General features: G+C 42.4%; 1 protein-coding gene across 6 annotated transcripts in view; it reads left to right on the top strand.

Moving 5' to 3' along the window:
* Positions 1–796: 796 nt before the first annotated feature.
* Positions 797–14,776, top strand: part of LOC138291300 (ankyrin repeat domain-containing protein 17-like) — a 1,121,799-nt gene continuing 1,107,819 nt past the window's right edge. For all 6 annotated transcript variants that reach the window (XM_069230308.1, XM_069230310.1, XM_069230309.1 and 3 more), the window contains exon 1: positions 797–1,364. In XM_069230308.1, the coding sequence (XP_069086409.1) occupies positions 1,080–1,364 (285 nt within the window). In that variant the 5' untranslated portion in view covers positions 797–1,079. The remainder of the gene's footprint in view (positions 1,365–14,776) is intronic.

Consider the following 14,776-nt stretch of genomic DNA (forward strand, 5'->3'; position numbering starts at 1 on the left):
AACAAAAACATGCAAAAAAAGCTGAAACAATTTTATTAGTGGCCTTTGATGGATACCCAAGTTAAAAATATGCTCAATAACTGCTGAATGTCTTCTTTCAGACAAACATTGGAAGACAAAATGAGGCACCCTTTCATCCTGTCACCATTCCTGGTGCATTCTGGAGAAAAAGATGCCTGGGCTGTTCAGGTCCTTTTTAATATGTTACCAAATTCTATGAAGTACTTCATTGCCATGATAGATTATTATTCGAAGCGGGTATGTTTTCAATTGTAGACATTCCTTGTACAAACTCGGCTGTAGCATTTTAGAGCGATTATTTAGTATGGAAGGACTATGCCAAAGAGATTGCACGGACAATGGTTCACATTTTTGTATCTGAATGTGTGTGCAAGATTTTAAAGCAACATGATGTTAAACTGGAGACGGCAAGCAGAATAACGAAAGAAGGCAGTCAACCCGCGGTAACGTTATGTGTGAAAGTGAGAAAAATAGTAAAGGTGAAAATATGGAGTTAGGGTGTGTCACCCCCATACCACTACGAGTGTGCCGAGAGACGCATCCTGTTGATTTTGAGATCACTTTATGCCTCTGAAGAGTGTGAAGCACGAACTCTCGTAAATTCCACTCGCGCCTCCAAGTCAAACACACTGCGTCTTGACGTAGTGCTGAGCCTAGTCCAATCAGCAGAAGGAGGTGGGAGAACTGCAGGTGACTCGACGACCGGAGAAGCAACAGTCGCCGCCGTGCTACAGTAACCTCCGGGAAGTAGGCGGAACTTCCTGTGGCGCGCGCCGATGACGAAGCCCACATTTCCGGAAGCAGGAGGTTTGACGGCGGCCAGGCTTTTAGCCTCACGAGTGAAGGGCCGAAGCGCACGGGGCCAGGGGCAGCACAGCACTCAGATAAAAATCACCAAAGTCCTCTCCCACCCTTGACAACCGCGGGGCTCTGTCAGGGGCCGGCGCGGGGTTTTCTCTGTGGCGGCTCAGGGGCTGCCGGATCTCGCGAGAGCGGGTGCCGCGGCACGGGAGCAGCAGGCTCGGAGTGCCCTGCACAGGCCTCTGCAGCAGGGTGACATGGAGCAACAGCAACAACTGGAGGCAGAGGCCGCGCCCGCGGGGAGCCCTACGGCCGTGCTGTCTGAGCCGGTGGAGACTCCGCGCTCCCCCCGGGCTGGGCTGACGCGGATCTGTGACCTGCTGAAGAAGAAGCGGCGGCGACGAGAGGAGCGGGGCGAGCAGCGCCGGAGCCGCGCGGCTCACGCCGTCCGGGCCACCACAAGCAGTAGCAGCGAAAGCAGCGGCAGTGAACCCAGCAGCGAGCGAGAGGAAGAGCCGGAGGAGGAAGAGGAGGTGTCCGAGGTGAGACCCGCTTGCCGCGTATCTCCAATTCCTTATGAAAGCCGTACCCCTGTCTGGAGTAGGGACCACCTACCCCTTCCACCCACGAGGGTATCTGGTCCTCTACGGAGATTATGCTTTTCCAGGGTTGCAGGCAGGGGGCAGCGTCTTTCAGTCGGTGTTCCCCGCCTGACCGTGAGTGACCCCAGCTCTTCCCGGTGATGCAATCCTGCAGCAGATCCGCAGTGGTCATTGGCGGAGTCGCCTACTTTCTACCCATTTACTGAGTAACTCGGACTGTGACATACAGAGATATATTTGTAGAATAGCACCAAGTACGCGTTGTGGCACTTTCCGCTATGGGGACTGTACATATGAATGTTTACTTTCGACGTAAACCATTCCAGGTGTGGGCTTTATAAACAGACTTTTTGTATCGCACACCTTTCTGTTTTAATGATTTACAAATCTAGGTGTCTGTGCCAGATGGTCGTAGCTTCTCATTTATTAATTAGATGTCATTCTGCGGGGTACGTGGCATTGCCTCCCTTTTTTTTTTTTTTTTATAGTTCGTGCTTCTTTTACTTGCAGTGTACTGTCCTACTTATCTGAATGACGTTAAGCCAATTTCAGTGCCTTTCGGTCACTCGTTCTTTGCGTTACTGCACTTTCCTCCAACAGGTACCAGGCATTCATGTCATGTTTGTAATCTGCCCGTTAGCACATTAATTATAGTCTACTAGGTAAACACGACAGTTGTTACAAAAAAAACGAGGAATAAATCTTAGACCTCCATAAAGAACATTGATTCGACGCATCTACTCATTGCCTTTTTTATTATCAGTCTATGCTCGGTTGTGTTCGGGGGTGGGATTATTTGTCCCGAGTCGTTTCCTATTCTCCAGTTGCTTTTCAGATGAGGAGGAATGGCCCGTTATTTGAACGAAACACCTGAAAGGATTCTCACGCCTTCCATTTCCGCGAGGGCGCGAACAATTCGCTGGAATTTATTTTCTGTTGCCTGTAATTTGAAGCACCCGCCCCTAAAGCGTCTTTTTCCTGCGGTTTTATTCCAGTCCCCATCTTAATTTGGTTTCATTACTTGGTATCTTCTCTGAAGCGAAGCCAGCCTTTCACCTTCATTTGTCAACATTGACTTCTGAAACTCGTAACCTGTATTTTACCTTTTTGTCCATTATTTCATGCTATCAGACGAATCTGGTTATCATACCTGTTAAGTTGATCTATCGAATTTTGAAATCATTGCTAATAAGATCTGAAATTCAAGACCTGATTTATTCGTTGACGTTTCAGTTTTCTCTTACCTCATCCTACATCGTGCTTGTTTAGAATGTTGACCCAGACAGTGTCTGCTCGGTATCTTGGATTTGGGCCTTCAATAATGTTGGCTAGTTGTTCAGTGCTCCGTTTATTTCTCGGCTCAGCTTTGCATGGATCATGTTTAATTGTAGCCTTGGGCCTGGCATCTCAACTGTGTGTGTGTTTTTTTTTTTTTTTAATGAGAATATCCACAGTTAATCAAAGATATGGCGCATGCGCGTACTAGAATAGAAATGCTTATGCAGATCTGTTTATGTGCCTAAAAAGATAGTGCATGGAAAAAATTGTGCCGTTGCTACCCAGCATGTGCACTCAAGTAAGATTCACCCTCTAGTAAGAAATACATAGTCATTAATTTAATCAGGTGTTAATCTGGTGCGGAGGTTGAAGTTGTTCACTTACATTGGGGTGTAGAGGAATGACCAGGCAAACGGATGACTGTCTTATTACAAGAGACGGAGTGATTTACATATATGAAACGTATTGCGGTACCCAACAGAAATCAAAGACTAACTCGATCTTATTTTTTTCTCTTCCTTTTTTTATTGGACTTCAGGAAACCAGCCTTGAATTCCTCGATCCACACATTATTTTGCAATATAATGCTGTGCAGTTATTTTCTATAGATGGTGTAATCAAATACAACCAGAAAGTGAAATTCTACAGTCTAAACGTTCTCTGTAGTCCCATTGATTAAAATCATTCCCGTCTGTTTAGTCTTAGGCCTGGTACACCTCATTTCTCTTTTGTAGTAGATACGCTAAGCATAGTGTCATACAAATGTTCAGTCATTCTCAGATTACAGCTGATTTCAATGTCCTCCTCCCTAAGTGTACAGAACGTTCCTCGTCAATGTTGAGCCTATAAGGGATCTTGGTTCTGAGTCGAATGATGAGTTTCCTTTCTTGTTGGCGCACTTTCAATGCAAAATCTATTTCCCTCATGTTCATTGCTATTTGAGAACAATTAAACATTTTTTTTTTTTTTTTATAACACTGAGCATATAATAAGTAGCATGGGAGGGACTTGACCTAAAGGTGAGAACGTGTTGTGCTCCATGGATCAGCAAAGCAAAACAAACGCTGTGGGATAGTGTAACTGGATGGACGGAATGCGGAACCAATCAAACATTCACCCCCAGTCACAGATCTGGGTTTAATCCATCCATTATTTTGCTCACCATGCCACCCCAGTTTGAACCCAGCCATATGCAAATCAGTCTTGACCCTGTTCCTCATGGGAACAGTCCAGCCCGAACTGCCAGGCCAGGTTCTCCCTGGACCGGAAACAAGCATCCTGGGACCGGTTTCGGGGTTTCACCCCTCATCAGCCAGGCTAGCTTGAATCCAGTGGCACAGTGAGCCCGGGACCCACGTCTGATCAGATCACGTGTATAATATGGGCCATCACATGAAAGAACATTTTGCTGATATTGATATGATAAACGTATATGAAAGCATAGGCACTTAGCGGTCACTTATAAGTGAGTAATGGGATATACCTTACCAATATATAGTAGGCGATATGTATTTCTTTTACAAACATGTCTATAACAGACAGTCAAGTTGAAGGTTTGGGCACTAAGCCGGCATTTAGTGTGAAATGACATGATGTGCTAAACATAATTGTTATCAGCATTTTCTGATTAGATTGTCATAAGTCTCATGAACATAGGAATCCTATCTAGGGATAATTTAAAGAATTGAGAACATATATAACGGTACATTTGGAATGTATTATTAATTCATGTGATTTCTGTTTAAGTATTTTTTTTGAATCACGTTGTCCAGAATGCACCATTCTGAGCAGGACACAATTTTAGTATTTAAAGGAAATAACAGAGACTCACTAGCCGTGAACAAGACTTGTAATAAGTTGAAACGCGTTGGTGGTTACTGAATGCTTCAATAAAAGTGATGCACATGACCCCGTGGAGCGCGGTGAATTTCTTGATTTCATGAATATTTTGAGGGTGGTCTCCTCCGTCGCCTGCACCGGCAAAAAGAGTGCGCTGCCAAGAACTGTTTCTGACCCTTTGTGTTGACATATATCTATACATATGTTAAGAAGCTTGCTTTCCGGCATGAGTTATAGTTTCTTCAGATAAAATTACTATCTCAAATGGTTCATTCACTAAAAACGCAGTAGCACATGTTGCAGCGCAGTGGGAGGTCATTTGTGCAAAGGTTGACTGGTCACCTTTCTGTTACGTATTTCTATATGAGTAATAAATTGGTGCTAATGAGGTGCAACCAATGCTAAGATGTGTTAACAAGTGTAACAAGCATTTACAATGCAATTGGTCTCGCGTTTGCTTGAGTTAGAGCTATTAGAGTTGTAAATTCCTAACTGGAATTTTCATGCCACATCAATTGAGAATTAAAAGTAAACAGTTGACATGAGTGGGCTGATTCAACATGCCATTGCCGCCATGAGCGAGAAGGAGCAACACAAAAATAAAAAAGTTCACTCTCAGTCAAATGTATGGGCAATTGTTCAGTTATCCATGTAACAGGGTCAGTTCCCAAGGCGGTAACAAAACAGCCCCAAGGCAGGACAAACATAATGCAGTTACCAATGATAACAGATGATTTTTGAAAGGCAAGCCCACAAACTAGTGAAAGTGATGGGTGTTAGGGTGGCATAGTTAAAAGCCCACATAGATACAACCACATCGGAAAAGCAGCGCTTACGCAGTGCTATTCCTGACCTAAAAAGTAGTGCTATGCAAAATGTGCTGCATTAGCCACATAATTTGCCTTTTCTTGCCCCATAATGTAGTCAACCCTCCTCCATAAAGCCCCCTCCCTTCTGCCTAATTCCAGTGGCCCTGTGTATAGCATACAGATCTAGTATATGATGCAGTATCTCTTCTTTAAATATGATGCCACCGAGGTCCACCATGACCATTTTATCTCCGTTGTGAACACCTAGTGTCCATGGCAAAGCTGGAAGGTTCGCTTACCTAGGGAATTGGGTAGGGTGGGATTTCACTTTCTCCTGTGTGAATAATTGTTGTAGACCTGAAAAAAAACAATATTTTGCAGAATGAGCCCGACATTGACTGTATTAGGTTGGTTGGGAAGCACCTCATTCAAAACTTGTAGAAGTCCTTCTTCTCCTGGTTTGTCTTCTGTCAAAGCTTGTCTCCTCTGACAACTAAAGGGGGGGTATTGCAGGTGGTTGTGGGACTAATTGGACCTACATATGTGGAGACCACCCTTATGTGAGAGTTCTTTGACCAGATGGCAGAAGTGTCACTCCTGTTATATCCAGTTTGGTGTCACTGGTTCTTTTATTTATGGATGGCACCATACTTAGGGGGTCATTCTAACTGACGGGCGGCGGAGGACGCCTGCCAGAGTACCCCCCTCCGCTCAGCAGACACTGAAATTCTTTGTGGGGCCCTCTTACGGCATGGGCACTGCAGGGGCCCCCAGAGGCCCCACGACACCCCATACCGCCATCCTGTTCCTGGCGGGCAACCCGCCAGGAACAGGATGGCGGTATGGGGTGTCAGAATCCCCATGGCGGCGCAGCAAGCTGCGCCGCCATGGAGGATTCTGCAGGACAGCGGAAAACCGGCGGGAGACCGCCGGTTTTCCTGTTCTGACCGCGGCTGAACCGCTGCGGTCAGAATGTCCTGAGGAGCACCGCCAGCCTGTTGGCGGTGCTCCCGCCAACCCTGGCCCCGGCGGTCCGTGACCGCCGGGGTCAGAATCGGGCCCTATGTGTTACTGTGGCCCCTGTGATTCCCACCTAAAGAATATAATTTGATTCTAATATTTTTGATACAGACTTTAAGTCTTTACATCTTGAACCTCTTGACTTGACTTGTTTTACTTTAAGTGTGTTTTAGTTTGTAAATCAAGTTTTGAGTGTTTTGCAGTTATTGTTGCATGTGGCAGCCACACTGTGCTCATTTTCTCTTCACCTTGTACTTTTGGAAAATGGTGGTGTGAGTTAAACTTTAATTTCTCCCAAAGGTGATTTAAAAATTGCATTTGTCACAAATGGTCACTCTCCTGCATTTCCACCTCATCATCCTTTTAAAGAAAGGGAGGGACTCTACGAAGGTTGCACCTTGGAAGGGCCTTCAGTTTTCTTATTGAACATACCTAAAACCCACTGCTGCTAAGCCCTTTTTTTCAATATGCTCCATAACTTTTATTCCACTGAAGGTATTCAAGGCAGATTTGTGCCTGTTTCCCCTCGTGTTGGGAATTCAGACAGTGCCCAGGGTTTGTGGGTTCCCCTTGAGCTAACTGAGAATGTAGCCAAACGATACAATTTAAAAAAAAGTAACGTGTGCAATATGAGCACCTCCCCTTTTTTAAAATGGCTTAAACAAAAGGTTTGCGGTGCTCAGATGACACACTTTCCAGCTTTCAGGAAGAAGTTGTACGGAGCTGGGTTCTGGTTGTAGACACGCACAGACTTTTTGCATGGTTTTTAGATGCAACTTCGACTGAAGTGCATTGGGTTCCTGCTAACAAGGTCCCCAGTGCTATTGTCCCTTCTCGAAACAAGTAGCCTGGTCACTCGATGCCTGAATGACCAGGCCCTTCATCCTCCTATGAGTCCCTAGTAAATGGTGCCTCCTAGTACTGAAGGCATGGGTAGTGAAGAGGGCCCCCCAATGCTGCAGCACAACTAGTGCCTCTCTGAGGTACCTGCCACCAACCTTATGCAGACTGTTATAGAGTCTAGAAGATTTGCCCCTGCTATGTCTTTTTCTATTCTCAAACATATGAAGTGTATGAGAAGCCTTTTTTTAAAAATGCATGTGCTGGACACTGCGAGTTCCCCAGCTACATGTAGGCTTTTCTGAATCTTGGGATGTTTGGTATCAAACGTCTTAGAATAATAAACTTTGAGATACTTGTGATGGGTTTATTCAACTTTTTCTCAATTAACATGTTGTACTCCATGCAAAAAACTCAGTATAGCTATTGTACAATAGTTTTGTTTGTGCACCTCATAAATCAGTTTAATGAACAGTACAATTTGTTTTCCAATAAAGGGCATGGTTCATTTAAGTACATCTTTTAATTTTTGTTTACATACTTTGATTAATACTAGGAATATGTACAACCTGACTACTTGCGATGTCCTAACTCCACCCCTTCTTATATTACTTAAACTCGCCTCATTAATGTTGGGGGTTCGCCAATGTGTTTTGCTCAGTCATTACATTTACTAACCGATTAATCATCTCATGTAAAAATGACTTTTTTACCTCAATTTTCACTAGTTGGTTTTTCCCATATTTTTTGTGGCTTCTGTATTATTGCTGTTTTGAGGTGGAAGCAGATGCTGAATCAAGGGCATTGGGGGAGAAAAGAGTAAAAATCTACCATTGCAGTTTGAGCACTTGGTGCACAAGGCTGAAACTGGCATTATGCAGCATTGATGGAATAGGTATAATAAACAGCAATTAGTAATGTACTTCCTTTTTGTGAGTTTTGGTGATCCTGTAAACTGATTTTGAGAAAACCTTTGACTGGACTTACCTAACTAACTATTCTGGCGGACAGCCTGCAACTGGTAACCCAGTTCCTACCATACACATTTTCTAAATGCAGGCCCACTGGCAGAAGTGTTAGCAAGTTGAGAAGAAAAGTCCTATTGTCTATCCAGGGCATAGGGGAGGGTTGCCATTGCAGTCATGCCATTAGCTGCATCAGTTAGATCAGACCCGGGAATTGAGGGCTTTGAGCAGATCTCTCTTTATGCTGATGGTCTTTGTCTTGTTGTTGAAGCACCCTGACATATACATGCCCTGGGCGACGAGTCTCCTGAAATAGTTTAGGGGTTACTTTGGGCTCTGTATCAGGTGGCATAAGTGCACTGTCTGCCCTGTCTCTCCTTGTTTGCCTTCTAAGCTTGCCCTCTCTGATAACTAAAGTTGAGGATATTGCAGGCGGTTGTTGGACTAATTGGATCTACATATGTGGCGATAAGGAGACCTTCCTTAAGTGAGAGTTCTTTGACCAGGTGGCAGAAGTGGCCCTTGCATCAAGATGTGTTATGTCCAGTTTGGTTGCACTGGTTCTATTCTTTATGAATGCACCATACATGAAGTGCTACCCCTAGCCCCTGCGCACCCCCCACACCCCAGTAAGAAATTAATTTGTTTCTAATATTTCTGGAATGAACTGGCCGCACAGTTGCAGTTAAATCTGGTAACCACATGCATTAAATACCCCTGGGTACATATTGAGGACCCAACCCAAAACTGGGTTGCCAACATTTTCCCTTTAATGGAGCAAATTAGGAAGAACTTGCATCACTGGTTGTCCATGCCATTTCGCTCACTGAAAAGTTGCCGTGATGAAAATGAATGAGCTTCCTAGGATATTTTACATTCAGCATAATGTTCGGCACAAAATATGTAAAATATTCTTTTTATACCTGATGCTCCTTTAAGTGGTACCCAGAGTTAGTAGGGCTAAGTGCTCTGACTCTAGATTTTGATGGCGACCTAGGCATGCCAGGCTCTTTGGCCTACTACTGTACAGAAGGCCTGGTGGTGGTCAGTGAGTGGATCCACAACCCAGGCTCTGATCTAGCTTATAACAGTGAGAAGTGGGCACTGAAACGCACTGAGCCATTACATTTTCATACGTAATGCTTGGCTACTAGAGACATGACTGGAAGACATGGGGCGGCAGGCAAGGTGGACACAACAAACCACATTTTGGCTGGGAGCAACCATGCTACAAGCAGCAACATTAGAGAGATTCTCTGGGTGGAAACCAGTTGTTTCAGCACTAGGTGACAGCGTCACATGCAACTTTTTCAAAGCATTTGACAACCCAAGAAGAATTTTGACTACTTAATCAGTTTTTTATTTACTGCTTAAGCACATGCTGGCATACCTGGCCAGCCTAGGCGGACATCCCAGAGGTTAGACCATTGGAAGTGAAAACTACAATGAAACCATCTCCCTGATAAGGTTTACAAATATACAAAACGTTGGTTATCCCTGCGCTGGAAACCTTTTGGGTCTGTAAGTTGAGCTGAGTGGCAGAACTATGCCCAGTTGGCAGCTACGAGATTGCCCGTACAAGCACAATCAATTCTGATTCTGAGCAGATAGACTTCCCTCAGGAATAACTGAAATTTGAGGGAATCCATTATTTAGGCTATAACCATGACTATATTGTTGCCACTTAGAAATATAGCACTTTGATGTGTATCATGCTGTCTTGTTCACTATAGTGTTCTAAATTTGAAATGCCAATAAAATGGACTAATAAAGAAAATGAGCACAAGCACAAAACCTCCTTCCTCAGAGTTTCTGAAAATGTCTCCTTTTTTGTGGTACAAATTGAAACCTTGGGAGGGCACTTATCAAAATTTGAGGGACCGTACAATTTATTTTTTCACTCGGTTCCCTTTCTGGTAAATAATTGATACCGCCAGTAAGGTTGGGGTTTCTTCTCTGTTGGAGAAAGAAGTTCGGAAAGTGTTGCCCAACTCACCTTCAGGTACGTTCCAACTCTGTGCACACCTCCAGCTTCAATATGAATAAGGTTGCTTATGGCTTCCTTCTCAAAGTCCGTTTTGTATCAGAAGCTGAGTTGCAGTTCAGAAAATATTTGTTGTAGGTTGCCATTTTCATCAGGTGCACATCCCGATCCTTATACCACATGAAGGCCTTAACAGCAGCATTGTAAAGCTTAAGCATCTCATGTTTGTTTCAATGCAATTAGGTGACTTCAAACATCTGACTATACATTGAGACTGGTGTTGTCTCACCATGTATAGTGTTGAAAAGATTAATCTGCTGCAGTCTCTGAACTTGATTGCTAACAGCTCCTCGCATAGTAAAACACTGCACTGTCCCATTGCAAGCTTCTTAATGAGCTGCCTTTGAAAATTCATTTTTCTGCAGCTCCTAATTGTACCATAGACGGGTGTGGCTGTAGAAAAAGACATAATATAAAAGTGGAATTCCAGTGTACAGATTATCTAAATTCAAAAAGGGTGCCGCTTGTTCAGTAGGTGACGCACAGAATCATAAATTGTTTACTCCAGTGGTACCTAAATACTCTAGGCAGCCAGGTGCTGAAATGCTAGTCTTTCCCAGCGCAGACTCCTTGGCTGTGGGGTTAACCAGGATACAAAACTGGGCACCTTTCCTTTTGTAGTGCTACTTAATAGCAGCCGTTCCTTGAATAAAGTGAAGTACTCTAAAGCAGAGGTCTTCAAAATGTCGGGTGCGCCTCCCTTGGGGTTCACAGATGTATTTCTAGGGGGAGGTGCATATGCCTCAGCAAGTACTCACAGATGAAGATTGCATGGAAGCTTGACCTTGTTTATTTGCTGCGTATCCTGCCTATCATCGGATGCCAGAGGCGCTGGAGGGGCTTACAAAAAGTAGGGGAACTTTGATCCTGAGTGCCGTGGGGACGGGTTTAGTGAGAGTGGCGGTGGAGGTCAAAGAAGTGGCTAAAAGAACCGAATAGTATGTCATTTTGTTGTTTTTTCATCTCTGCATATAAAATAACACACACACCTTTCATAAAAACAAGTGCAAGTTAAATAATCAGTAGGAAATTTATTTTATGAAACCCCACTAGTTAATGCAATCACTGGAGATGTCTGTGTGATTAACCAGTGAGCCACAAAATCACACACAGTGTGGACACAGTGACTTATGTACATATATAGTTCTAAGAGGACCTAGCCTGTGACACACAGCACTGTGAATATCTACGTAATTATTCTAACATTGTATGACATTAAGATAGGCTGCTGCAAAATGATTTAGGGCCCGATTTGGAGCTCAGCGAACAGGGTACTCTGATCCAGCAGTGACCAAATACTCTGGTCACCACACGGTCTGCTGACCAGATTTGAGTTGTGTGGACCATCAGGTTTACACGGATGGAGTAAAATTTCCTCTGTCGATGTAAACCTTCCACAGACAAGAGAGAACAGTCTTTACAAATTAGGCATCCAATTGTGCACATTGTTAGAATGGGTGGTTGAATGTAGCTCTCACCTGAGGTTTTTAGTGATATTGTACAGCACCGCATCTGCTGTGTAGCGTGGCTGAAAATAATGCTTCACAATTATTCCCATCTTACTTACAAATGACATGGGGACTCGTTTTCCATTCTAGATTTAGGGTAGAGGGCACCCTTAGTGAGGGGGGTGGTAGTTACTCTTTTGAAAGTCTTAAGTTCAATGTTAATTATGAGTAGTGTTCCCGGTTTTATGGTATTTATTCTTTTGACAGATCAGTCTGTATTTCTCCCCTTTTTTTTGCTAATTTTACATTTATCCATATTTATTTTGAGTTTTGTGAACAAATGAAGCAGAAACCGGTGTAATTCTGTGTTTAACCTATAAATGCACATTCATGCTTTAATGCCCGACAGATTTCTTTCACATGAACACTCATGATAAATGAACACACTTATATGAACACATACACATTTTAGTATCAACCATATGCATATCTACTGCTATTTAAGCCTCCTTACTAATATTACTATATTTAATTTAATTCCTTTACCTGCCAATTTGCACAGGTATTGGTCTGGCAGTTGTAACTGAGCATTTATAACCACTCAAAAAACCCAGTGTCCGTTTGTATCCACTTTTAATAATAAATACAGACAGGAAAATAAGTAGTTTAATGTCTATATTTATATGTACATATTAGTAAAAACGGAAGACCGCTATAAGGCACTGATATAAAATTCCCTGAAATTATCTTATAAGCCCCACTCCCTTTGCTTATCCATGCACCTTGTTTTCTACCATTCTTTGCCTTAAAGTTTTGGGGGGAGCTCAAATTCAATGCACTTTTCTTAGGAGGGCTCGGAGCAAAACATTTGAAGACCTCTGATCTTCAGCTACGTTCTTTCTGGGTGTCTACATTTCTGTAGAATTCCTTGCAAAGTGGTCTGACACAGGAAAATCTTGTAAGAGACTATCACAGTTGCATGATCTCTGGGAAGCGCCTGTACATCATCGTTGAAAATGAGGCAAATGCTGCAAAAGTGAAACACATATCTCTTCTCATGGTAACAGTGAACCAGGACGTGCACCACAATGGATCAGAAGGCCAGTGTGGATGGCTTGTATATAACCTCTATCAGAAGAGTAAGCCCACAAACTTCAACTTCACTATGCTGGTTTGAGTGCACTCTTAAATGGGGAAGTGTTCAAATAAATCTCTATGCCAATCTTCTTGCTGAGAAAACCACCATTCACAGACACTGGAGAAAATAATTGGAGTGAAATTGGCGAGGTTGATAAAACAACCAGCAACTCTAGCAAAAGATAGTAGAACAGTTTGGATTTCATCCGGAGCAGCACACCTCTTGGAGACTGTGGGTATACTTGAGGAACAAAAATGAAACCCTTTAATTTACCCTTGTCTACGTGCTACACAAACTACAAAAAGCAACAGCAAGTAATAATACAGAGGGCAAAGGACAAGCTCAAACCCTTGTGAACAAAGTTCAAACATACCTTCAAATTTCAACTTGGATCTCACAAAGATTTCCTGCATTTTCCATGCTTTAGCATATACTGGCCCATTAATACATTTCATCAAAACAGTAGTTCATCAAATCTACATACAGCAGTGTAAAAAGAGGAGACCGACTTCTCCATGTCCACTAGCTGATTCATTTTTGCGGAAGTACATGTGAAAAAATATATATTTAACTTCATGATCATAATAGCATAGTTTGGCACATGTAATACATACATGATTTCCTCAACACAATCATTACAATGTATGTACCATAGTAAATGCTTTATTTCAAGTTGAATGATACAAATGGAAAACACTCAGTATTTAATGTCTTAACTGTTGATTAAGCAACCATCCTCCCTAAAAAATATAAAAAGAAATCTGAAAAAAAACGACTCTATTTTTCATTCCTTAAGTCTTGATAGACAGTTCCATATATTAAATTCATGCCCCAGTAGTGGGCTTGCATCCATCAATACTACCAAATTCATGATTAAACAATGAAACCGTCATCATGAGTTGACATAGGATTACTTTAATAGATCTGCCAACATAATCATGTTGTAAATATTATGACAGTTTGATAGAGCAGCTGTAGGCTATTGTATATTCTATTTCGTGAACAATTTCCTTGTTTTACTATGCTGGATCTTAGTTCTGTGAGACGGGTGGGAGCTGTGGAAGGCAGGATATTTATAAGCAAAATTATAATTTTTGCTTTTTTTCAAGTGGGAGTATAACCATTGCAACACAATAGGAAAGAGGTTGCATTGATCTTTAATTTGTACTGCTAACTCATCATCATCATTAGCTTTATTTCGGTGATAAACATACCATAAAAGCTCATCCTACAATACACATATAGGAATAAATAAGAGCCATAATATAAAACTCTATCTATAAATATTCAGAATGAGCAATAAAAATGCAGAATTCTAAGACATAATCAGAATAATAAGAATCCATAAAAAAGCAATAATATAAAAAAATTCACCCAATAGACTAAAAATGCAAGAAAAGATTAAAAACACAATATAACAATGTTAAGATTAATATCAAATATTCCCTATAGGAGTAGCATATACGTTTTTATCCGCAGGCCTAAACTTATTTTAGTGTAATGTATTAGGAAGTCCTCTAAACATTTTGCTCTTATGTGCCAAATTGCATCTAAAAATCTAGCCAACGCACATACCACAATACTATGAGTATTCGTTTTGCAGATCCTAAGGGCTAGACACCGATTGTTAATGCCCATGGATCTGCAAAGAGGTCTAATCCATTGAATCCGCTGTTTGGCATATGCGGGGCAATGAAATAACACATGAGCAATACATTCTGATGACCCACAGCCCATTGGGCATAGGTCTTGTTGGAGATCCTGTTGGGACCACCTACAAGTAAGTGCGTAATGGTAACGATCCCAGCCTAAACCTGATATAAAGTGCACATGCTTGAGGGGATAGGATCAGGTCCATGTAATTTTCAAATTCACAGGTTTATATTAATTAAATGTCACTATCTGTCAGACTGAGCGAAGGCACCTCAGCTAATTTACCCATTTTTAATTTGAACCAATATGCATCTTTAA

This window comes from Pleurodeles waltl, chromosome 1_1 (assembly GCF_031143425.1).
Source record: "Pleurodeles waltl isolate 20211129_DDA chromosome 1_1, aPleWal1.hap1.20221129, whole genome shotgun sequence".
In the NCBI taxonomy this organism is placed as follows: domain Eukaryota; kingdom Metazoa; phylum Chordata; class Amphibia; order Caudata; family Salamandridae; genus Pleurodeles; species Pleurodeles waltl.